Source organism: Typopeltis vanoorti, chromosome 11, assembly GCF_054136105.1.
Source record: "Typopeltis vanoorti isolate ZY-2024b chromosome 11, IOZ_Tvanoo_1.0, whole genome shotgun sequence".
Classification (NCBI taxonomy): Eukaryota; Metazoa; Arthropoda; class Arachnida; order Uropygi; family Thelyphonidae; genus Typopeltis; species Typopeltis vanoorti.
In genome coordinates this window covers 32,829,548-32,857,071 of record NC_143559.1, presented here as the reverse complement: position 1 = coordinate 32,857,071, position 27,524 = coordinate 32,829,548, and the positions used below count along the sequence as shown (strand labels likewise).

At 34.2% G+C, this 27,524-nt stretch overlaps 1 protein-coding gene across 1 annotated transcript in view; it reads left to right on the top strand.

Annotated features, from left to right (window-relative positions):
• The window catches only part of LOC150101422 (uncharacterized), a 274,314-nt gene that overhangs the window by 184,510 nt on the left and 62,280 nt on the right, over nucleotides 1–27,524 (top strand). The window contains exons 20-26 of the mRNA XM_090400110.1: nucleotides 3,116–3,283; nucleotides 6,929–6,961; nucleotides 9,197–9,352; nucleotides 14,615–14,782; nucleotides 20,053–20,217; nucleotides 20,331–20,528; nucleotides 25,685–25,921. Of these exons, the coding sequence (XP_090256236.1) occupies nucleotides 3,116–3,283; nucleotides 6,929–6,961; nucleotides 9,197–9,352; nucleotides 14,615–14,782; nucleotides 20,053–20,217; nucleotides 20,331–20,528; nucleotides 25,685–25,921 (1,125 nt within the window). The remainder of the gene's footprint in view (nucleotides 1–3,115; nucleotides 3,284–6,928; nucleotides 6,962–9,196; nucleotides 9,353–14,614; nucleotides 14,783–20,052; nucleotides 20,218–20,330; nucleotides 20,529–25,684; nucleotides 25,922–27,524) is intronic.

Here is a 27,524-nt window from a genome sequence, read left to right as displayed (position 1 = left end):
GCCATAGAGGAAAAACCTGACGTGATAGAAAAAAATGGGTTTGATATTTGAAATCAGTGCACCCAAATTAATAAAAAAAACAAGTCTCATATAAAAGTCAGCAAAAATTGTGTTGGACTGTGTAATTAATGATACAATTAAGCTTAATGAATCTGCATTGCACATGAATAAATGCTGTGTGTATATATATATACAGGGTGTTCGGGATAAATTTGACATATTTATAATTAATTATATTTTTCCGTAAGTTACATGTATTAACACACACTTCTCTTCATTTAAAAGTTTGGACCCTTCTTCATTCATATACAAGATGTCAGAAAGGATGGATAGCTGGAACCCACCTGAATCATGGAAGAGAATAACTTGTATCATGATGATTCGTGCCCGCCATCAAAATAAGGATATTACGACTGCTGCCCAATGCTCCCTGAATACAGTAAAAACAATCAGGCATGAACTAGAGACTTGCAATGGTGACTACGAGGATGTAGCAAGAAGAAAGATCCCTAGCAGACGATCTGATTGCGTTCGTACAGCAGAATTCCTCGCAAATCTGCAGGAACAGGTGTTGAAGAACCCTGGCATTGGAATTCGGGCTTTGTTCGTGGAGTTGCTAACTGTAGTCAAGCCCTGGATAACAAGGGTAGCCAATGGTAGGCCGTATGTATGGCAGCAGGATTCGGCCCCTTGCCACACCTCTGGGAAAAGTCAAAAATGGTTGTCTGAAAATTTCTACGACTTCACCAGTCCAAATGTTTGGCCTCCAAACTCCACAGACCTTAACCCCATGGATTATTTTGTATGGGGCGCAGTTGAAAAAGACACCAATCGCACTTCCAGTAATACAAAAGCCCAGTTAATGGATAAAATTAAAACAGTTTTTGCGGCCCTTCCCAGGGAGACTGTAGCATCAGCTTGTTCGAGGTTCCGAAGCAGAATTGAAGCTGTGATCGATGCTAATGGTGGTTATTTTGAGTAAATCTTGTTGATAGTATGGTAATTAACTCTGCCTGTAATGTTTTTTTGTCAATTCATTAAATTTAATAGATACAAAGAAGATTTTCTTTTTCCTTACGAAACTGTCAAATTTATCCCGAACACCCTGTATATACATGTATTCATGAGCATTGACTCGTCGGTTACTTGGATACATTTAGAAAGATATTTAATGACTAAAAAACCGAGAATTAATTAAAAGCTTTAATGATGAAAAACACAACTAGTTTCGGCTTTTTAGGTATCTTTTTAGGAAGAGGAAACAATAATAAAAACCGAAGATTCTAAAAAACTGAGAAGCACAGATAAATTGCAGTACATAATTGAAATAAAAAAACATATTAACATTCAAGTTGTTCTATTTTACGTGCCATTGTTTGTTGTATGAGTGGTAGCAGACTCTCGAGAATGCCAGTAACGAATAACAGCAGTATTGCTATCAGGGATGTTATAGCTTAAATTGTTTTTTAAGTGTTCAGGGTCAAGGACGATCTCTCTGGATTCCACTTTCTTTCTTTCAAATATATCATGGCAGCAGAAAATGTTTTCAGATCTATCCCAGGAAATTGAATGACCTTGGAAATCCTCATTAGGATTGTTAGAGAAGAGAATATGGTCTTTTATAGGAGATGTCTCTTTTATGCTCGTCCATACGAAGTTCAATAGACTTATTAGTTTGACCATAAGGAACATTACAGTCACACCATAGTTTATATACGCCAGGATATTTCAGATTGTGATGCTTAGGATGACTTATAAGAGATCAGATTTTTGGAAGTGTAGTGAATAACGTCCTGATGTTGTACTTCTTAAGGACTTTAGCCAATTTTTGGGAGACTGAACTGATGTATGGGATTGAGATGCTACCTATAAAATTGGCAGTTTCTGTATTGCGGTGCCTAGGAGGATCTATAAGAAATTTCTTAATGGTTTTTTTATAATATCCATTTTGTTCAAAGACATGTGAGAGGTGATTAATTTCTTTTTGAAGTTCATCTGGATCGTTCAAAAGAGAACGTGCTCTGTGTCCAAGGTGGAAATAGTTCCGAGTTTTTGTGGTGGAAAATGATGAGAAAGATTGTGAAGATATCAATTAGTATGTGTTGGTTTTCTGTACATTGAGATTCTAAATTTACCAGAGCCGCGTGAGAATTTTATATCCAGGAATGGTATGGAGTTTTCATGTTCTAGTTTGGCTGTGAATTTTATATTTGGATGTTGGTTATTGAGATTATGAAGAAAATTCATGAGAGAGTTTTTGCCGTGACTCCATATAATAAAAATGTCATCTACATAACACTTACAAACTTTTGGTTTAAACAAAAAAGGATGATATAACTCTTGTTTCGAAGTCCTCAAGGTAAATATTCACCAGAATAGGGGATAAAGAGTTCCCCATCGTTTGGAAGCGTGAATAAGAATGAACTAACTCAACCCATTTGTTGAGTTAGTCTTAGATTATTCAGTTTTTCAGAGGAAAAAGTCTGGTTTTCATTTTTTAATGCTGGGAAGCCTTAGAAGCCAAAGTAGCAGAGGCATAGCTAGAGGGGGGGGCAGAGGAGGCGGTCTGCCCCAGGCGGCACTTTGAACATTTTTGAACTTTTGCAGTTAATTCTAAAATACAGTCTTGAGAACTCAATTCCAACTATCGTAATACTATGAATTTTCCTCACAATTGCTGTATGTGTTGCTAGTTGTGAGAGGAGTTTTTCTAAATAAAATAGATTATGAAATAGACTTCGCCGATGTCATCGATGATTTTGCTAACAGAAAAGCAAAACTTTAATTTCAACATTTTAGAATGTTGAAATTAAAGTTTTACTTCAAAAATAATTTTGTGTTTTAATTTATTTCCCTATATGTTGTTTTGACTTTTTGTAGTATTTTTGGTGTGTATTGAGAGGGGCGGCAAACTCAGGGACTGCCTCAGGTGGCAAAAGCTCTAGCTACACCACTGAAAAGTAGGCATCATTTCAGTCATAAAAAGAGCAGATCCTCTTCTCTACAGCTAGAATGGTTTGCAGCTTTAAGATTTTTTATTCTCCTTATTGATAGGAAAACATTAGAATTTCAAAAAGAAACTTAAACTTTCTCAATTTTTTTCTCCTTGTTATAGTGTCAGTAGAGAAAGATATACTTATGTCTGTATCACCACCAATATGTTCTCGGGATGGAGGGTATGCTATTGTACAAAGACAAGGAGAGTTATCTTGGTGTGTAGACAAGTATGGCAGTCCTTTACATAACACGCTTACTAGAGGATATATAAAATGTGACAGAAATGGTAAGTTTATTATCACATTAAGCTTCTAAGATAGTTAACTTCATTTTGTTACAAAATCCAGAAAAATTTCTAAATTACTAATGATTTCATTCAAGTTAGATGACAGATATGCTAACTTTATGATCCTATTATTAAGGTAGTGCTTTGATTGACTTTTCTATATTAATGAACCACGGGTAAGAATCATTCAATCTTATAAGATAAGAGCGAGATAAACTAAAAGTGCACATCAAGATATAAAATATAAAGCATGAGGTATGTTAGCATGCTAGTATTTTATTATTGTTATTATTATTATTACTCAGTACTTACATAGCGTCACAAGACTCATTGTGGGAGGCTCATCCTAGACATCAAAGCTATCATACCATTCCTTAAACTCATGCACCATTTCTGCTCTTACCACCCTATCAAGCAATGCATTCCATGGCATTTGCCTCCCTACAAAGAAACCACTTCTAATCCTCTTGCTCTTAACTTCCTTTCACAACTTCCAGGAATGGCCTCTTGTCCTTACCGTATGAAAGAACTCCCCAGCATCAACCCTGTAACTACCACTCACTAGTTCAAATGTCTCAATCATATCATCTTTCCTATCTACCAAACTCTGCATCCACATTCCCTCAGTCTATCCTCATAACTAACATTGCACAGTCCTAATATCATTTTTGTTATCTGCCTCTGTACTCTCTCCAAGGTTAATTTGCATGTCCGTTAATCCTTCAAGTCAAAACTGCATGATCACTTTCTCCAACTGGAGGCAGGGATGGCATCCTATTACAGTCTGATGCAGGGACTAAATCCAAAACTCTTGAATCTTGTGTTCCTTCTACTACATTTTGCCTGAGACATTTGTTCCTCAAGAAATACCATTCTCTTACTACTACTACTGCTACTACATATTGTTTCTTCTTCTTCTTCCCAGTTTATTCTGCTGTAGTTAAAATCTCCCATAATAATCACTAATTTTTACACTTGCCAAACTCAACTGCCTAAACATCTCTGTCTTCACCCTATGTTTTTCCTGGCTTATAGCAACATCCCACTAAATATCCTGTTTTGCTCACCCCCTGCCTCACATCATATGCTCTCAAAACCATTTCTCTCCAAATTTGTCTTCCTCTCCTTCATTCACGCTATTCATCTCTCTATCTCTCTGCTGATGTTCACTTGTTTCTGACACATCACTGCAGCAATCGGTTATGCTGATATCCACGTTGCTAAGCTAGTCACATTTTTATACATTTTATGCAGACATGCACTCCCTGGTCTCCTACCTGCCACATTTCAAAATGTTGAGATGCAAGCATGCCACAAAATCTTGGAAGATACTGTGCAAAATGTAGTCCTTATGTAGATGAAAGTAGATGTTCTTAATTAAGACATCAACACATAAATGAATGAGTTAAGACAAACACAACAATAAACTTTTCCACATCCTTAAGGATAATTTTAAAGTGAAAGTAGAAATGGAAGAAAATGCAATACAGAAAGTATGGAAAACCCGAATGTTTTTCATACTGCGAGAAGAAAACATTTCAATGGAAAATAATATGACACTATTCGTTCGTAAACCAACACAAAGAAAATGGTTACGAAAAAGCCCATATGGTGAAGTAAAAAATGAAACAGATTATATTCTAACAAAAAAGAAACTGTAAATATTCAGAACTTTTAGGTCTTGATTTTGTTCTAAACTGATCAGTTTAGAACAATACTGATCAGTTTATATATCTAAACTGATGTATTAAACTGATCAAACTGATTAGTATATATATCTAAACTAATCAAGCCATTTGACAGTTGACCATTAAAGGACAGAGAAAAAGACAAAATGAAATAAAGTAATAACTCAAGCTATTGTAAAAGCAGCACACATGCAATTTTGGGGTATATTATTATTATTTTTTTGTTTTATTTATTATATCAGACTCCATGTATTCTGAAGACTCATGGTGGGAGACCCATACTTCTATAAACGCAATACCTATTATACATCTCCTTAAACATTCATTGTCAGGGCACGCACAACTAATTCTGGCAATCCATTCTGCTTGCTCACTACTCTCCATGCAAAAAAATCTAGTCAGCACATCCTTACTCACTACACTCGTACACACTTAATACTCTTCCATGGGTGATCCCTAATTCTCTATTTGTCATGTAGTAAACAAATACCCTTTGTGTCAGTCTTACCGAACCTCTTTAATGCCTTATAGTTTTTATAATGTCCCCTCTTTTCCACCTACCAACTAAACTTTGCAACCTACACACCGTCAACTTATTCTAACAGGGAGCATTCCACAGACCTGTCACCAGATTGGTTACTTGTTTCCAAATCTTTTCCACCACTTCCTGATCCCAAGAAACCCAAATGACCAAATCTTGACCCTTGATCTTATATGGATCATATCATGAAAGAGAGCAATATTAAACTTGATACAGTTTGACTCTCTCTCTCTCTCTCTCTGTAGCAAACACATTAGAAACAACAGGAATAGTTCGTTATATTGTGAAAATCTTTTAGAATAACGTTGTATGGACTTTAGTCTGGATTTCTGCGGAGGTTGTTATATTGGTGTTTGCTATAGCAAGCAGGATATATTAAATTGACTACCAATCATTGGAACTTTTTAATTGTTAAATAACTGCTATTTAACAGATGTGATATGCAAATCAGCAATAAAAAATTAAAAATAAATAAATTTTGAAAATAGGCAGGAATATGAAAAACATCATCTATGTTCTCCATTTTGAACAAGTTAATCATATCAGCTATTTAGCCATAATTAATTTATGGTGCAATGTGGTGCAAAGCAAGTATAATAAATTTCTATGGAAATTCTTTAGAATAGTATTATGTCTATGGGACTTTGGTCAGGACTTTTCAGTAGTTAGTCATAACAGGTAAGATTGTTATAACAATGCTCACTATAGTGAAAGTTGACTATATCTTATATTATCATCCTCACCATTTCCTGATACATGCTCTCAATATGTACACAGGATACAATAGTATTACACATTAAGTTTACACATTTACTTGATTCCTATAAGCAGTTTACTTCTAAATTAATCTATTACTTGATTTTTAATACTGTCTGTTACATTTTGTTCTTCAAAGCACTACCAACTGCATCAATCCACCTAGATCTTGAGGTTCCTCTGGATATTTTCATGCTATCCTGGTATCAAACTTTCTTCTCCTGGTTTGCTTAAGTGATCATACTGATCTACCTTAGATTAGTTCTGCTTACACATTCTTGAATCCTAGTGATGACAAGTTCCTTCCTAATATCTTCACTTTTAATATGATTATGCTATTGATGTTATCTGTTCATTCCCCAAAGCATTAAACTAAGTTTAAGATATACAGTTAACTTTCACTATAGTTAGCATAACAATCGCATTTGTTATGACTAACTAGTGAAAAGTTGTGACCAAAGTCCCATAGACATAATACTGTTCTAAAGAAAATTCATTATAGCAAACTGTCTACTATTGCAAATCATTCCTCTGGTCCCTACACACTTTCTGTAATGAATCAACTATAATTATCATCTGTATGTAAAGTCATTGCTTCATGCTTTTAAACGTATACTTGCATATGTATTTATGCATGTTATTTTTTATTTGCTTTTACAGGTACAATTCTAGATCAGCAGGAATCTGGATTAGGTAAGTTTGATTTTTGCTATTAAATTTTTATGGTCAGAATAAGCTGTTTACTTTTTTTTTTTTTTTCAAAAGAACTTTATTGCTTTACATTAAGTCTCAAATGTCACATTTGACATGGATAATATTCAAAAAATATAAATTTAATGCTAATATGTTATTTCTTTTGAAAAATGCAATCAAAAACATTATTGCCTAACTAATTTGTTATTAATTAGATTTTATTATTATATTTATTATATATTATTTATATTATTATTACATGACACCTCTAGGGAGTCCGGTGACTCATCGAGGGAGGGCACCTACTCTACAACTCTGTCTCCACCACTCAATTCACCAACTACAATGAACCGCAACTACAATCGTCATCTACACCAATGCCATCTACTGCCCACCACCACTAGTATTTTCACAGATAATCACAAACATCCATACCCACAGTGGAATTCGAACTTGCAGCCTTTTGGTTGGAGAGCAGATATGCTAACCACTTGGCCAACTAGGCTGAAAAATTAAAAATTATATATATATATATAATTTTTAATTTTCTCAGTCATAGTAATGCAAAATTTGAATATTGAATATGAAATTTAAAACAAATAATTTAGGGCAACTCCAATAAAACAGTAATCATAGAAAATAACTGAATTTAATTTTAATTTTCATTTAATTTAAAAAAGAAGGACAGAGATTGAAGGAAACAGTGAATGGAAAAAGCATAAAAATGCAAGAAACTGGGAGAAAAGAGATAGTATTATATGGGAATTTGATAATAAGAGATTTGCTAACAGATTTGTTATCTGTTAGCTTCTTATCTATGGGTCACCAGCTTCATATCCATTCCTGTTTTCTCCATTTTCTAATAGCTGTCTGTCAGATGCCTTTGTAAAGTCCATTATGGTGTAGCCATTTCTTCTATTTAACTTAACCATTACTTGATTTTAAAAATTGAGTAAATTACTTTACTTATTATCTAATGAATGACCTGCTCTTCATAATGATGCATTGTCCCCATAGCATATAATATTATGTTCCACCCATTCCTGAATTCTGACCTTAACCAATGCATTCTGATCTTAACCACTTCTGGGATAATGAACCATCTGTAATTTACTACCCCTGTCTTAGAGACTTTTTTATGTAAAGGAACAATCTCGCTGGCTTTCTGCTTTCTTGGAATTTTCCAGCACTGAGACTTACATTAAAAATAGCCTAGTCAGAGGTACTGCCACTTGTACTTTCTCATAATTCTCAGGCCAGTACAGTATCCCATCTGTCCCTGTTACATCATTCACTGCATTATCCTGCACTATGGTGATTCTCTTGCACTTATAGTCTCATGCTAATCTCCTTGCCTTTTTCTTATTAAGTTATAAGTAATACATGATATCACAAACATAACTGCAATATAACATTATAATTACCTTTCCTAACCAGCCTCTGTAGATTGGTCTGTATCAATGATGTCTTTGGTTGGAAAGACTTGGGTTCAAATTAATTAAGATGCAAAGAACCTTTATATGAGGGTTTTTTTTTTTTTTTTTTTTTTCATCTGGAGGAAAGTTAAATAGTCTCATTTGGCGATGGCTTTTTTTTTTTATTTATTATTATTCTGCAGAAATTTGGATCTTTCATCCCATAAAGCAGGTAGACTGGTCTCCTAGCGTAGCTGCTTTGGCTGTAATTCAAAACAACCACAACCTTTCCTGACTCATTTTACTCATTTTATTTTAAAAAAATGGATTATTTTTAATTTACTAGAAAATTGTCAGTGATTAAATTAAAATCAAAAAATGCACCAGAGCAATATTTATGTATTATAGTATAGTGCTCTGTAAACCGTAGTAATTTATATTCATTTTTTTACTGTACTCAATCCTTTCCTCTTCTACCTTTTTGGTGTCGAGGTAAATATTCTTGCAGCTGCAATTGTAACCCGAGGATAAGGTGGTTAGCCCTATGCCTCCAGGTGTGTCCTATGTTTGTAGATCCGTGTGTTCACGGGACCAGTTTGCCTGTTCTGGGAGACGAAAATCCCGAGTTTCTGGGTGAAAAAACCCCTTACCTTCATGAGACTAGCTCAGGTCTTTCCGACCAAAGGGCTTCATCTATAACGACTGAGCTACAGTGGGTCATTTATATTCATATTTAACTTCATAAAATATATAATACTCTTTAATTCAAAATTGCATATTTCATGAAGTAAATTTTTAAGTAATTTTATTTGCCTTGCAGTTTGTCGAGATTCCAGAATTACACCAAAAGTTTGTAAAGATAAATGCCTAAGTGCCTATTGTCCCCAACATCCAGATGCTATATGTGTAGCTGACCCCTGTAATAACTGTGCTGTCAGTTTTATAAATAATAAACAGGAAAAAGTTAATTGTGAAGGCAAGTATAAAAATCTTGATAGATTATTTAAATATTACATATACTGGACTCTCTATTATCTGGACCCCAATTAACCAAGTACCTCATATAAAAAATTACAAATTTCAGAGCTGCATAATTTTATGTTTCGATGCTAGAGGCACATTTCCCCTGATATTGGTTGTGATTTTTTTTTTTTTTATGTGTAGGCAAATTAATAATTGCAACTCACTTAACATGATTTTTTTTTTTTTTAATTTCGAGCCCTATGTTAAAGTGTTCCAGTTAAACTATCTTCTTCAATTCATTCATCCTTCTTAATGGGTAGAGTTCCCTGATTAAGGGACTAATTATTATTATTGTAATCGATTAATACGTGCAAATTGATGTGAAATATTTTCTGTTTTATTTATCCTTTTGATGTTAAATATAATTATTATTTTTTTAATATGGCAAAATTTTTGTTTGAAAATAAAATTTGCTGATATTCCATTTTTAAAGATGCTACTTTGTGTAAATTATGCTATCCTAAAAAGACCTTTCAAGAACAGCCAGTGACTTGATTAACCACGCTAACGGCCAAGACATATATATATATATATATACGTTCAAGTTATCATGGATACGAAGTGCATTTTAAAATTGTAATACCATTGATATTACATTGAAATATATGATGGATATGAAGCATATAAGGATGTGTATTTGATCCATAATGGCCGATAAGGTCGTTAATATACATTTATGCCTCTTATCATGCCAACTGTAAAATATATGTTTATTTAGAGTGCTGAAAAATAAGATTCAGTCAAGCATTACATGTTTTTTATGGTGTGTGTTGCTTGCTGTTTTCTGTTTTATTTAAGATTCTGATATGAATTTAAACTCCTCATGACATTTAAAAAAAAAATTATAATGCAAACACGTGTGTGCCTATATACACACACACACACACACTACATATATGCAGATATATATATATATATATATATATGACAGAATGATCATTGACTCAGTTAACATACATAGTTTTATGAAAAAATTGAATGACTAGAACCAAGATTTAATTAAAAAGGTTTTAATATAAACACACTACTAGTTTCGGCCTGTAACAGCCTTCTTCAGGTGACATTATAAAAGAAAAAACACTAAACATTGAGGGTTAAAAGACTATGAACAACATAGACAGTCTTTATACATAATTAGCATGAAAACGTTGTAGTTGTATTTGAAGCTGTTCTTTCATTTGTTGCATTGTTGGGAGAGTGCGTGCTTGCTGCATCACGTGAACGCCAGTACATGATTACAGCTGAATGACTATCTGGGAGGTTGTAGCTTAAGTTGTTATTTAGATGAACAGGATTGAAGATGATTTCTCTCGATTCCACAATTTTTCTCTCTATTTCGTCACTGCAACGGAAGATGTTTGTAGATTTTTCCCAGCAGACTTTGTGACTTTGGTTATCATCATTAGGATTAGCCGAGAAAAGGATATGACTTGATAATGCACTCGCTCGCTGTCTCTTGTAAGTAATGTCTCTCATGTGTTCTTCCATACGCATTTCGACAGATTTGTCTGTCTGCCCGAAATAAGGAATATCGCAGTCACATAATATTTTATATATGCCAGGGTATTTGAGTTGATGATGACAAGGTTTTGGGTGGCTAATTAAGGAATGGATCTTTGGAAGTGGAGTGAACAAGGTTCTGATATTGTATTTTTTTTAGAACTTTTGCTAATTTATGTGAAACAGTACTTATGTAAGGAATAGATATATTGCTTTTGAATCTATTTGTTTCTTCTGAGTGATGTCTAGGAGGATTAAGAAGGAATTTGTTAATGATTTTCTTGGAATATCCATTAACTTCGAAAGAAGTTTTCAGATGTTTTATTTCTGTAAGCAGTTCATTTGGATCATCAAGAAGAGAACGGGCTCTATGTCCCAAGGTGGAAATTATTCCAAGCTTATGAGGAGGGAAATGATGGGACTGACTGTGCAGATATCTATTGGTATGTGTGGGCTTTATATATATCGATATTTTTAGTTTACCAGAAGAGCGAGTCAGTTTGACATCAAGAAAAGGCAAGGAATTATCCGTTTCAAGCTCAGCAGTAAACTTAATATTTTGATGTCGGCTATTGAGATGTTCGAGAAAAACCATAAGGGATTCATGTCCATGGCTCCAAACAATGAAGACATCATCCACATAACGTTTCCAAACTTTAGGTGTTAAAATAAAGGAAGAGATAGCCTTGGTTTCAAAATCTTCTAAGTAAATATTTGCAAGAACCGGAGATAAAGGATTACCCATAGCCAGTCCATGATTTTGTTTGTATATATTATCTTGAAATTTGAAGTAACCGGACCTGATGCAATGTGTAAGCAAGGCTAACATTTTTTTGGATAACTTGTCCTTGAGTAATGTTAGGACTTCATCTGTTGGGACATTAGTGAACAAAGAAGTTATGTCCAAGCTAGCCATGATGTCATTTTCATCAACTGTAATATCCTTGATGTATGTAACAAATTCTGTAGTGTTCTTGATAAAGTTTTTCAGGGAAGTCACCATCCTTTATCAAGAACACTACAGAATTTGTTACATACATCAAGGATATTACAGTTGATGAAAATGACATCATGGCTAGCTTGGACATAACTTCTTTGTTCACTAATGTCCCAACAGATGAAGTCCTAACATTACTCAAGGACAAGTCATTCAGCTGTATATCATGTACTGGCGTTCACGTGATGCAGCAAGCACGCACTCTCCCAACAATGCAACAAATGAAAGAACAGCTTCAAATACAACTACAACGTTTTCATGCTAATTATGTATAAAGACTGTCTATGTTGTTCATAGTCTTTTAACCCTCAATGTTTAGTGTTTTTTCTTTTATAATGTCACCTGAAGAAGGCTGTTACAGGCCGAAACTAGTAGTGTGTTTATATTAAAACCTTTTTAATTAAATCTCGGTTCTAGTCATTCAATTTTTTCATAAAACTAAATATATATATATATATAGTATTCCTCTGTGCCTTATATAGACACAGCATACAAAGGAATACTATATATCGGTATGCTAAACATCCATGGCATCGTTAATATCAGTATAATTCTTGAAATTGTTTTTGGTACCAATGAAATTTAATTTCCAAAGTTTTTGAGACTTTTTCATCTGATGTATCCCTTCGCTCTCAAAGCATTATTTCCATTTTATTTCACTTATTTACCAGAAATGGTTACAAAAATCATTCATATGGAATGAACATATTCTTGAATACATGGAAGAAAGAATAAAAAAAAATATTAATTCAGTTGTTTAGCTATGCTATTATTTGTTCAGATCTTGATGCTTTTTTCCAGGCAAAAGTGCAATTACCAATACAATGCTTTGTCTCTATATTTTTACTACCTTTTTTATACCACTTTCACCATACTTTCATAAAGTGAAAGAGAGGAAACCATACCCATTTAAATGAGCAGTTAATATTTTGATAAACTATCTAAATAAATTTTGCTGTGTTGTTACATATATATATATATATATATATATATATATATTAAATGAAACTGCTGAGTTCCATTTTCTTTATCCAGCCATCCCAGTACTATTTATGGGAATGGTGGTTATGTAATTTAATGTGCAGGGTGGCCATAAAGTCTGGAAACATAGGTGAATATAAATAATAAATGGTTTAATCGTTAATTATTTTTTATTATTGATTTTATTGATTGATAAATGGTTAATGGTTCATTAAATATATATGTTTAGTGACATTACATGATATATTCAATGTGTCCCCTCGTTAGCAATGTGCAGTTACATATAGTGTGCAAAATGACATTGAATGTGGTGCATTAACACAGCATTTCCATCAATCCCTGCACATGCATCTGTGTTGCATTGCCTCATTTGGTTTGTGTGTCTGATTTTACTGAATAAATCTGTGTCTTTTTATCATACCCCAGAAGTAATTAAGGTGGTTGAAATCTGGTGAGCATGCAGCCCACTTCACATGGTCATATTATTCAATTCGATTTTGGAAATTATCATCTAACCAGTCCCTCACCACTCTGGCATAATGGGGGTTGTGCACCATGCTTTTGGAACATCTCCAAGTGACATTTCCTTAGCAGCCAGGGGAAGGTCACTTGGAGACACTTAAAACACTTTATGCAGTGTTTCTCAATCTTTTTTGGATCATGCCCCACCTCAATGTCTCAAACATTTTGATGCCCGTGCCCCCCCCCCCTCTCTAGCATAATAGTCCGCCAAGTTCTGAAAAAGTATAATATAAATATGTATAAATATGTACATGTACATTTTCTAATTGTCCCCCAAAATATTCAAATTGACCCCCTGTGGGGCATACACCCCACATTGAAAAACACTACCCCAGCCTGTCAAGTGTGAACATTAATTGGTCGCTTAATATGGTCAAGTATGTCTTGCCAGTTGCATTATTTTCAAATATAAACGATCTCAAGATGTGCTTTCCATAGGCATACCATAACTTTTGTCGCTCCTTGTTTGGTAGTGGAAATCCTATGCATATCATCTTGCAACTAATATCGCATGTTCTGTTTTTCACTTCCATGTTCAAATAAAAAATGAAGTAGTTGCATTGCTGAAAAATACACAGTCTTTGGTTAAGCAAGCATTATTATCCAAGAGAACTGAGAACCATGCCCACATTTCAGGATCATCCTCAAATAAGCTTTGCAGGATTTTATCTTGTGCTGGTGAAAGGCATGCATCATGAGAATCTTTTGGATGGTACTATAAGTTACCCACAGTTCCATAGATGTTTAGTGAGTTGACTTCTTTGGGCTGGCTTTGTGCTATGCTACATCTTTGCTATGACTGTTTCCTTTGCCTCATTGGTCATCCACAATGGGTATTGTCTCACACATTGCCTGTATCCTTGAATTTTTAAACCAGCTTTTCATCTGTGCTATGGGGAATGACAGCTTTTCCAGGATGACATGCATTGAAATGCTCTACTATTTATTGACATGACCACTCCTCGCACTCATTTCAACATTATCAGCTCAATATGTTCATCTTTTGTCAAGGACATCTTTGATCTGTAAAAAAAATAATATTTTCAATGTTTTCAGACTTTATGGCCACCCTGTAGATTGAAAAGTTATGGTTAATGAGCAAAGAATAACTTCCCCAATCATGTCGGGTTCAAGTTACACTCAATTTTAACACCAAAGTTTTATCTGGGCATTGTTATTTAATATGAAAAATAATTGTTGAATTTTTTTTTTCAGGAAAGTGCACTCAACTTTTGGATACAGGAACATGTCGTGGTTTTAATACACATTTCTTTTTCAACCAGAGTAGCCTTCAGTGTGAACCATTCATATATAGTGGATGTGGTGGTAATGATAATAAATTTATATCTCTGGAAAGGTGTCAGAAAGAATGTGAACAACCAGGTAATAATTGAATTTTATTTAACACCCACTATCCTATTGCTACATGATTTTAATTTAGCCTAACACATTATGCCAGTGTTATTACATGTATAATTGAAACATTTCTAGTTCTAAGTTGCACATATGAGACATTTGGCTAGAATTTTTTTTTATAAATATATTAATAGTTTATGTACATGATCTTTATAACTATATTAACTGGTTTTCTTTTCTTGATAAATCACTGACTGCTATGTTCTTATCTTGCAATGTAAACTTAACCAGAACTTCAGTGTGGTGGTTGTGAAGAGTTATTTTGAAATCTACTTCTTTGATCATAAGGCATCATATCTGATAAAACCTAACTTTATTACACCATACAGAAACTCTTGTTATGAGACTTGCCAAATTACTACAGGGGTTTCTTTGCCATTTTAACAGTTTCATTTGGAACAACACAAGATAAATTCACCTCTTTATAGAAATTAGTGAAATAAGTATTCCTTCTGCAAGGCATCATTAGTAATCAGGAAATCAGTACTGGTCATACTAGATATTCAACTCCTTCACAACAATTGGAAGCATTGCTACTATAGTTGTGAGATATATCAGTAAGATTTTTCACTAAAGATATACCTGTTTCATTATTTATCCTTATCATTTTTAAAATAAACAGCTTTCAGATATGTAGCAGCAATTTCAGGTTGATATCTCAAAATCAAGCGTAAATAATATTTCTCTTTAAGAAGTTGAAACAAGATATATTTATTATTACTATTAACAATTCTCCATGAGGTCAGTAGACTCATAGCAAGAAGCCTTACTGAATCAGCAACATATCTATCATACCAAATCTTAATACTACTCTCCACTGCATTGAAGTATTCTTATTTACAAAGTTTTCCTGTCATCTCTTTCTCTCCACTTCCTGTATAAATCCCTCTGTATTAATTTGATAACATCTCCACTCCTATCTAAAAGTATATCTCTTCTTTTCTTTCCTGCCATCACTTTTCCCAATAAGCAGTGCATTAGTTACTTGTCTCTGAACACTCCACAGAGTTTACCCATTACAACTAGGTATCCATATTTGTGCACAATAGGACAGGTATGGACTAATCATAGCTCTTGCAGTGTGCCCTTTGAATTGTCTGATCTACTATCAGCCATCACCCTCAGATTCTGAATCTCACTCATCTCTCAGAGCAGTTCCATCAGTACAGCCTTAAATTTTTTGCAATTTAAAGTACAAAACCTGCACTTATTAATTAAAGCAGTCTGTCTAAGCTAAAAAGTCTAAAATTTAAATAGACTCTCATATCCATAAAATTATGAATATGTGAGGATATGCACCTTTCTGTAGTATCATTAACAAATCATTTGAACAGTTGTGGCCTAAGAATGGAATCCTGCAGTACTGGTTACCTTCTTTTTTTTTGGCACATTGTTACCCCCCCTTCCGATACACAACTTGCTTGTGTCTTTCAGAGAATGAATCTCCGATTAACCTGACCTGACTAATCTGTTATCCATTTCCATCTCTCTAATTTTTGCACCAACTTGTATCAAATGCTCTTGCAAAGTCCATAGAAATAACCATATATGAGTCCATTATTCAGCACATTTGTCATCACTTTTTTCATAAACAGGTTTATTGTTAAATCAAGACTTATCTTTTATAAAGCCATGTTGATGTAGATGGCATTGTGGAGATCCTTTGGAATATAAATTATTGCAAATGGAACACAAAATCATAATCATTTGTTTTCTATTTCTAACAGTCTAATACACAAACTGAACTATAATGGAAATATCTGTTTTAGTACCATGCTTTGTGCACTGGCACTATTTTACCTTCCTTCCTTCTACTCTGCTGGGACCTCCCTATTTTATGACTTATTAAACAACCAGTTCAAGGACACATTAATTCTTTGGCACATTCTATGAAAATATATGATTACACAGTTGACTCTCTATAAAGAACTTGTAAATACCAAGGCATAATTTTGTAATAATTTGCTAATAGTGAACTTTCTTTAACAGAACATTATGTTTTATGCAACTGTAGTATTGAACTTTTAGTGGTCTGTTGTAGTGAGTTTGTTATAACAATGTTTGCCATAATCAGAGTAAGTCAGCAGTCTATCATTCAACCCTTATTAACCTGTAGCCTACTTTTCAGTTATACTAGCTCTTTGGTGTCTGTGACTTTAAGTGCATATCAGATTAGTAAAATTTTTGTTTGTTTCCTCTTCTTAAATCAAAATACCTGTTAAGCTTGTTCCAAATTAAAGCAGACCATGAAATGTTAATATGCTTAGTTAATCAACCAGCTGACCAAAAAGGATGAAAATATATCATTCACCTTACACTTTTATATCCATGCTATTTCAAAACTCGCATGCATTTCACATGCATGTTGTAATCATTATCCACACACACACACACACACACACACATACACACACACACATACACACACACACACTGTAGCCAGTAGGATAGTTAATGTTTTGGAATTACTAATTTATTAATGCTTGAGTAATGTATTCTGGGACACTTGGATCTGTCAAAAAAAGTTAAGCATGGAAACATTAGATACATTTGCCTATGAGTTCATTTCCTGCACTACTTTAAAACAACATGCAAGATTGGTAACAACCTCTGTGAACCAAGGTCTTCATTAATGTCATTACACATTTCCATGATTCTTTCTATGAGTTATAATATGTCTTTTGGCAAATGGATTAACCTCAGTTTTCTGAGGAAATGCCATAAAAAATAATCAGAGGTGTTTAAAGCAGGACTTCAAGGTGGCAATGAATGCCTGCTATTATGCACTTGATGAATCTATAAAATTACGGTATATGGTCATATAATGTCTCATGTAGAAAGTGAAGACAGTCCTGTTTGTATGGAGATCTCACCCCATCTTGCACCGATAGCTGTGCTTCCACATTAAATGCTTCATCCACAAGTAAGGAAAAAATTCATTTCTCAGTATGTTCAGGTATCGTTGTCTTCACTTTGATTTTAAGGAAAATTAGTCCATGATGACTGGAGAAAGCATGCCGCACTCCAACCATAAAGTGATACCCTTTTGCAGTGGTGTGAGTTTCATTAGTCTCAGATTTAAAAATTTGTTTATTCACAGTACCATGTAAATAAATATGTGCTTTCTAGTATGAATGGTATTGATTATCACTCATGTTACTGTTTAGAGAAGAAAATTACATCTAGAAATAATAATTAACTTGTTAAATTTATTTAGTTGTTAAATTATTATGGATATGCTAAAGGAAGGTCATGTTTTAGTAATCTACTTATGCAATAAGGTGATGGCTTCCTTGGACAGAGAAGAGGAATACACAGTAGTATACTTAGACTTTGCAAAGACTTTAGATAGATTAGCAGATGATAGGTTTGTAGTCAAACTAGAACAGATGGGGTTGGATGTTAGACTAGTACATTGGATTGGAGACTGAATGTCTGATAGACATTAGCAAGTTGTGTATGGGGGAGCAATATCCCAGAAGAGGAAAGTCACTAGTGGTGTACTTCAGGGGTCTGTTTTAGAGCCATTGCTGTTTAACCTGTATGTTAATTATCTTGGCAAAGATTTGGATGGGGGATATTCAGTTATTTGCAGATGATGCAAAGTTGGGATGAACTATGAAGAGTAGAGATGTTGTGGCCTTACAAGAAGACTTGAATAGATTGTGTGAATGGGCATGGTAATGTTGCAAAATGTAAGGTATTAAAATTTTAGTATTAAAAACTGAAATTTAGGGGACACATTGCCAAAATTGGGAGGACAATGCAAAGAATTCTGGGAACGATGCGGAGGACACTGACTTGTAGAAGTAAGGAGATTCTTGTTCCATTGTATAAGGCTCTGATTAGTCCACACATGGACTACTGTGCGTAGATTTGGCCACCTGGTTTTTAAAAGGATGAAGAGATGTTGAAAAGGGTCTAGAGGTGACTGACTAATTAATGTTGAATATGAGGAAAGGTTGAGAAGATGCAATTTACAGTCTAGTGGATAGGAGGAAGAGGGGGGGGATATGACAGAGACCTACAAGTTAGTAAGGGGTTGTTATAGGATCAATGTTGGAGAGGTGTTACAGAAAATGCTGGGAGATTGGGGAGAACCTAAGGTCATCCCTGGAAGCTGTATAAGGAGGGTATGAGCAGGGGAGTGGGAAGTAGGTTTTTTGCATGCAAAGTTGTGAATGATTGGAATGCCTTGCCTGAAAGGATGGTGTCTGCAGAGAATTTGAGTGTGTTTAAAGTGCGGCATGATGAGCTGTGTGTATAACAACAGGACCTCCTAGATGAGTGTTTGACTCCATGGGGTCTTCGGATAATAATGATAATTTATTTAAAGAATGTTTGGAGGATTCAAAGTGAGTGACTATTTCTAGAATCTACTATAGCACTGCATTTGTCAAATCTCAACAAATTTGGCTTCACTTTATCAAAAATCTGCAAGACCATCATCATCTTGAGACTTTCAGCAAGATTCCATCACTGCATTCATAGAGGGTTCTGGTTAGGACTCTAGGATTCTCCCTTTCACACTCCTGTGTGTGCCCACCTTCTGGTGTACTTGTGTGCACATGTTGAGTATATTTCTGCCAATGAAGATGCCTTGATCACCAAGGTCACCAAGGCATCTTCATGGTAATTATTCATAATAATTTATGATAGCTAAATAAATCTGTTTAGTTAATTATTATCTCTGGATATGTGTTTTCTTCTCTGAACATTATTCATTATAATGAATAGCTTTGTTTGGTAAACTTTGGACTATTTGAATTTTGTAATGCAACAAATGGAGACCTATATTTGATATTTAGGTCTTATAGATTTCTTATTGATATACTTAAAATTGGCTGATATGCTGTTTATATTAATTTTTCATTATTTGTCATTGCAGTATTCTCAAGTATTCATTTTATTCCCTAATCATTTTGTTCATGCACACTTACAAAACACTTGTGTAACTTCAGAATGTTATTCATGAATGACATACAATCTCTGTTAAAATGAATTTTGAAATGTCTCTTGCATTAAAGTAACACTTCTTCACTTCAGCAAGAAGTTTGTTCTATAGTTAAATGACACTTACTAATAATGATGTTCCAGATTGTCATAAATTGACCTAGATCATATATCAATCTTCAGTTTTTACATTATCCAACAAGTAATGAATTTGTAAAGTTACAAAAAAATATATATATATATTTATTGCTGGTATGCAAAATTAAAATGTATATCATTTTCAGTACCAATTTGTGAACAGCCACAAGCAGTAGGGATATGCCATTCTCAGATAATTCGTTGGTTTTATAATAAGGATACACATCAATGTGAACAGTTCTTATACAGTGGCTGTGGTGGCAACAGAAACAGTTTTGAAACAGAAGAGGCCTGCAAAGTAAAATGTCCTGGTAAGTTTTTGTTGCATTGAATTATTGTGCATATAATGATAATAATCAACTAAAAATACTTTAAATACATTTGTTGAATGTGAACATGTTGTTTTTTTCTTCTCTTTCTGTAGATTTAGTTATTTGCCCATGGTCAACTGTCGGTAGTGGTCTAGATATTATCCCGTGTAGCCGTTCAAAAGCTTGTTCCCATGCCTCTTGTCCTGGTGTTCCTGATGCTATATGTGTGATAGAGCCTTGTACCTGTTCGCCTTATTTTGTAAGACCAGATGGAAATCCAGTTCAAACATGTGAACAACTTGCTTCCTCAGGTAAGGCTTCTGAATTTTGTCCCAAAAACAAATAATGAATTAAAATGTAATTAGCTATGCAGTGTTTTTAGGGGTCTTTGGCAGAATGCATTAAGTATCTATTAAATTATACTACACAAGAAATTATATTCTTATTTTAATACATTAACACCAGGCACTGGACATATTGTATTGTGTTGTACTTGCCCGTGGGGGGTAGGCACTTTTGCTTATTATGTATATTTATTTCTTTTGTAACTTTGCAACTTTTTTTTATATTTTTCTTGTTTCTTGTTTTCTAAAAATAATATTTCTAATGAACGATGCTATACTAACACTAATTTCCTCCTTCCCACTGTTCTGCATATCAAAACAAAGATGAAGGTTTTATTATAGCACTAAGTACAGTGCAACATCATACACCCTATTTCAAAATAACTGATAAGTGAAATTTATTCTAAGATTTTTTTAAGATTTTCCTTCTATTCTTTCACCCTAAGAAAGAACTTATTTTAGTTTTCGGAATTTATTTCCAAGAAAAAACTTACTAATTCCTTTAATCTCTTTTGATTTTGGAATGCACCTGGAGTACAAAAGGATAGAAATAAGAAATCATGAAGCTTTATGCAAAATATGCATTTCAAAATCTGTTGATTTTGCCAATAACTCTGGCATAACACCGTTACTTTTATAAAAGTAATGACTGTGTTGTGTGTGTGTGTATTTATACAATGTATGAGGGTGGTCTGAAATGTTCTCGGCCTCGACCATAGATGGCAACACTATCAGCGAGATTTTTCTTTTTCTAAGTTGGTACATTTGTCATAAGTATCCATGTGAAATTGCAAGTCATTCTATCAAGTAGTTTGCTTTATACAGCTGTCTGAAACAAAAGTGTTGTCTATCCCTTGAAATGGATAAAATTGAGTATTCGTGCAGTTATAAAATTCTTTGTAAAAAGAAGGTTTATCGCCAAAAGAAATTCATTCGAAGTTCATAAAAGTTTATGAGCACTCTTCTCCTTCGTTTTCGACAATTAAGAAATGGGCTGCCAAGTTTAAACATGGCTGTAACAACACCAGAAATCATTGATCAAGTGCACAATATGGTATTGGATGACCGGCAAGTCAAAGTGCATGAAATTGCTGAGACTACAGGCATTTCAAAAGAACATGTAGGATATATTTTGCATGAAGAATTGTAAATGAAAAACTTTGTGCAAGATGGGTGCCTCGCTTGTTCACAGCAGATCAAAAACACACTTGCATGGAAATCTCTGAACGGTACTTGGAGCGTTTTAACAAGAATAAAACTGATTTTGTGTATCGATTTATTACTGTGGATGAGACTTGGATTCACCATTACACACCAGATCCAAACAGCAGTCAAAACAGTAGACAGAAGCCAGTTGTTCAGCACCGAAGAAGACAGTCATGGCATCAGTGTTTTGGCATGTTAAAAGGCATTTTTGTTTATTAATTATCTTGAAAAGGATATAACAATAACCGGGGAATATTATTCCTATGTTTTAACCAGACTAGACGAAAAAATTCATGAGTAAAGACCCAGTTTGCAGAAGAAAAAATCATCTTTCATCTGGACAATGCACCTGCCACACAAAAGTGTTTGTGCAATGGGAAAATTAAGGGATCTGCACTATGAATTATTTGAACATCCACTCTATTCCCCAGATTTGACTGCCTCTGACTTCTGTCCTTTCCGAAAACTAAAACTCTTCCTCGCTGGTCAGCATTTTTCTTCAAATCAAGAGGTGATTCCAGCTGTAGGGGGTATTTTGCAGATCTTACTGAGAACCACTACAGGGATGGGATAATGGCGCTGGAGCATCGTTGGAATAAATCTATTAGTCTTAAGGGAGATTATGTTGAAAAATAAAAATAATTTTGAAATTATAAATGCGTGTTTTCATTGTTAGGCCGAGAACTTTTCAGATCACCCTCGTATGATGTATTTTTGGTGATTGCAGGATAGATATGAACAGAAACTCTATCTTCAGTTTTAACTTTTGCATTCACTGTCTGTATACAAAATCATCACAAGTTCAGTGAATTGACTGACAGACCACATTTCCAAATTTTTCTTTCTGTGGAGTTTGCATCCCACCTCCCCTTTCTCAAAACAATATTTAATTTTAAAAAAAATCTTCAGTTGTAAAAAGTAAAAGTGGTTGTAGTGGTTTATAATTATAGGAATCACTGCACTGCTAGTTATAATGATATTTCAGAAATTATATGTGAAATATCTTCACAATTAGGCTTCTTGTACATGAAAGCTTCACAGCAAATTGCTCTAGTATCTCATAATTCACAGCACACTTCCTTTTGGATGTGTATAATTATATGCAATGAAACTTCAACATTGCCAGAGTTAAGTGTGTGTGGGGGTGGGAACTGCTAATTGTAATGATTGCTTTGTTTTCTTTTGTGCATTTTTAGGGATAATGTTGGATAGTATAGTCATCATAAAATCAAAATATCGCTAGATATTGATGTATCTACATCACCAAGTGAAGAAAGCAGCCCATGTTTTTAATGCACGATATTTGAAAAGTGATTTTTTTTTTTACTTGAAATAAGTTAACATTACTGAAATTTTCTGTTATTAAGAGTTACAAAATACAAGTCTTATATAAAAATTTCACACACACACAAAAAAAAAATTTAAAACTGGATGCTATATACCATTATCAGCCATTGTCAGTCCACTGCTGAATGAAGGACTTTCCAAAATTACTCCAAAACTGTCTGTGCATGGCTCTCCTTTCCCATATTTCACTCCTGCACTTCTGATGATATCATCAATCCACTGTGAATTAGGTCAGCGTCATGGTAGTTTTTCCTCTCATGGAATCCAATCTAATACTTCTTTTGTCCATTGTTGATCTTGTCCTCGGGCAATATGCCGAGCCCATTGCCATTTCAGATGTTTCACTCTTCCTATGATGTCAGAGACTTTGGTTAGATTTCTTATCCATGTATTGGGATCCAGTCTTGTGATACTAAGCACACTTCTTTCCATACTAAATTGTATTGTTCTTAATTTTGAATTTCCGTTAAATTTAGTGTTCATGTTTCACAGCTATATGTCAATATAGGAAGAATACATTGGTTAAAAACTTTTCTCTTCTGGCATAATGGTAGTTGGCTTTTGAATATTGAATGTAACTTTCCAAGTGCTTTCCACCCAAGCATCATGTGGCTTTTAATTTCATCCATGATGTTTTTTTATGTTTTTTTTTCATTGATATCTGTTGTCCTAAGTATATGTAATGATCTACTTGTTTAATTTCATCATCATTGATTTTTATTATATCTGGTTGGACATATCTATTGAACATAACTTGGGTCTTCTTTAGGCCATCTGTTTTGCTAGCAATTTGGAGTTCATGGATACGAGTCTGCAATTCATGTGCAATTGAAGTAAAGATAACTATGTCATCTGCAACGTGTAAATGGCTTAAATATCTTCTATTTATCTTCAGACCTTTTTCTTCCCAATCAAGAAGTTTGAATATTTCTTCTAGGCATGCTGTGAATAATTTTGGAGATATTGTGTCACCCTATCTTATACCTCTCTGCATTTCCACAGTAAGGATGTTTCCATTGAAATTGCTGCTGTGGCATCGGTTTATGCTGATTTAATAGTCCTGATGTATGGCTCCTCCACTTGTTGGTTTCGTAATGCTTTAAGTATTGCACATTGCACAAGTTTTTACTGAATCAAAGGCTTTCTCATAATCAATAAAACCAAGACATAATGGTAACTGATATTCAGTAATCTGCTGTACAACTTAAATATAGTCCATTGTACTAAAGCCACTTCGAAAGCCTGCCTGTTCTTTTGGTTGTGCTAGGTCTAGAGTCGTTCAAAGCCTAAGACTTTTGTAAATACTCTTTAAACCACTGATAGTAGGTCGATAGTTCGTCAAGTTCTACCTTACTTTTTTATGTATCAGAATTAGGGTAGCCTTCTTCCATGTTCTTGGTACATAATTTTTCTTCAGGCATAAGGTAAATAGTTTTGCTAAGATTCTATAGATCATTTCTCCAAATGCTTTTAGAAGTTCAGCTGTAAGTCTGTATATATAATTCATGATATACAGGTTTTCTTTTTCTGCAAATTCTATTAACCTTGATCTCTCATGCTATAACCAAAATTCTCATTGATGCTATATTGGCCAGTTGGCCTTGTTGGCCAAGTGGTTAGCATACTCACTCTCCAGGCAGCAGGCTGTGATTTTGAATCCTTCCATGGGCATAGATGTTTGTGAATGTCTTTAGGTGGTAAATGAATTTCATCACCTAGAGTGAGATCACCATCCTGCTTATTGGAGGCCTGAAGTAGTTTAAAAGAGTTCCATGTTTGGTCTCTAGAGAGTGGGGCTTCCAGACTATGTAAAAAATGAATTAAAAAAATTATATATATATATATATATATATTATTTATTTATCTATATGATAAAAATAGACAAAAAATATCCTTGCCCCAACCACAGTACAAAATGTACTTTAGTTTTACAAATAACCTTTTGTGGGTGGGAGCAGCATAAAAAAAAATACAGTCATACAGGTTCTTGCCCAGTATGTAGTGCAGCCTGATGTAAAATGCTAATCCTTTACTCAGACTTAAAAACAAAATTTGCATGTGAAATATCTTCACAACTAGGCTATTTGTATATGGAAGCTTCATAACATATTGCTCTAGTATCCCATAATGCACAGTACACTTTCTTTTGGATGTGTATATTGATATGCATTATGGGAAGGATCATTACCCAAGCCAATTTTGATCTTTATTGATGTCTCATCAGTAAGATGAGACAGAAAATAAAGAAAACAAATATGATTTCTGTATTGATTTACCTCTCAGTATCTCCATGAAGTTAAGATTCATGGAGATACTGAGAGATAAATCAATACAGAAATCATATTTGTTTTCTTTTTATAATATTGATATTGGTAGATAAGGACTTCTAATGATAAGCATTTAAATTTATTAGAATTATTTGATCATTTGACATTCATTTTTGTCAATTATAATACTGTCTAACCAATGTCAGAAAATGTGCCTCTTTTTGCTTTGTATTAATTTCATATAATTAGCTTAGTCTTGTATTACTTTTACACACATTATTCATTAAACATTTAATCTTGCAGAAATCATTAAAGTGGTGACACCTGCAGTTCCTCAGTACACACGTTGCCAGAGTATGTATGGAAATCATATTTCTCAAATTATGCCATCATATGTTCCACAATGTGATGAGAAAGGAGACTTTTTGCCTCTTCAGTGCCTTACAAATAGACATGGAGAAGAACAATGTTGGTGTGTTGATGAAGTAGGAGTGAAGCTTCTCAATTCTCCTATATTTCCAAAAGGAAAAGGTTTTTGTGGTATGTTTTATATTTATTACATTTGTTTTGTTTACTGTATGGAATATAAAGCATCATTTCTCTAGAGCAGTGATTTTCAACCTTTTTCATAACACGGCACACCTAGACTAATTATTAAAATTCTATGGCACACTAAAAATATATTCTTTTAATTTTTTTGATGATCTGGTAAAAAATAGTGTTACGTCATTGCTTTTTCTATATTATACTTTATTCTGTCTCTAATTAGCCTGCTATCTAATTTACTGTTGTGCCTCTTAAATATTAATTCAGTACTATTTCCTTTTCAGATACTGGCAAAATTTATTTTTATGCTGCGCCAGCCAATATCCTATAACAGAAGAGACTCTTGTTCAGGGAAGCGATTCTAAATTCAAAAGGGATACACATAATAATTAATCTTACACTAGCGCCAAGCAGATTCAGTTAGCAGTCGTAACCCGAATCTCACTTAAACTACAATATCTAAATTCCTTCCTGCCAAAAAAAAAAAAAGGTTCTATTTCATAAGTGGTGGTTTGAATTCATAATGAGGCATAAACTCAGGTATAAGGTACAAAACATATTTATTGGAAAAGCACAAAACGTTTACAGTTAAGAAAATTCAAATATTCAATAGAGCAAAGTTCACACTAAGTTAGGGTTCATACTAAAATCACAACTATGAAGTTAAGTAAGCTAAATCTTTCAATCAAGAAAAGATAAGATTAAGTGTAAGCATAACACTACTGGGTTATATTTCCTTTTCATAAATCATTCATTGAATACACATTAAACACTTTCATTAATACTCTATCAATAGCTATCTTAATTCTAAATCTCATTAGTCAAGCTTAGTCAATCGCAATCAAAATACTGCCTATCAACAATTGTTCTTTGTTCCACGGGGTGTAACTAATCCCCGTGGAACAAAGAACAAAAAGTTTCTAGAAAGTGCCCTTAGCTTACAGTATACACAAAATTCTTTTTCTTTAAGGCAATCCTAACATAGAATGAAATTCTCTACATTACCGGGTCTTTTCTGATCGTCTTGACGCTATCACATGTGGATCTGGGTTACCTTCCTGTATGGTCATTGGCTGTCTCAGCACCTGGCGATGCATTACGCTGTCCCTGAATCACTTCTGGACTTTGGCATGTTTTCTACCGCTCCACAGGAAACTTCCTCCATTCTCTACGATGAGAGCCTGTTACGAAGGCTCGATTCTGCATAAGCCGTCATATCATGGTCAGCTTTGCTTGGAAATCTTCAAGCATTCTTAGGAATAGGCCTCGTCGTCCGACATCGTTGTAGTCGACCCACCGCTCTTTCACGAATCACCCGACAAACCTCCCAAAGCTGAAATCCCAGAACCCAAGAATAAAAAGCCCCTTAATCTGGCACGCATCGTCCTTTATTCGCCCTTTCGTGCACCCTCTATTCGATGTGTTTTTTACTGCACGAACCTCACAGTTCATGTCCCTTGGGTGATCCCACACTCTCCCTAATCTGTAAGGTTACCGTATTCCAGGTAGTCGCTCTGACGTCACTTTCCGCATAGGTCCAGCCTCCGTCGCTACGCTTGACTCATACAGATTACATACGATTATTCTGGATTACTAC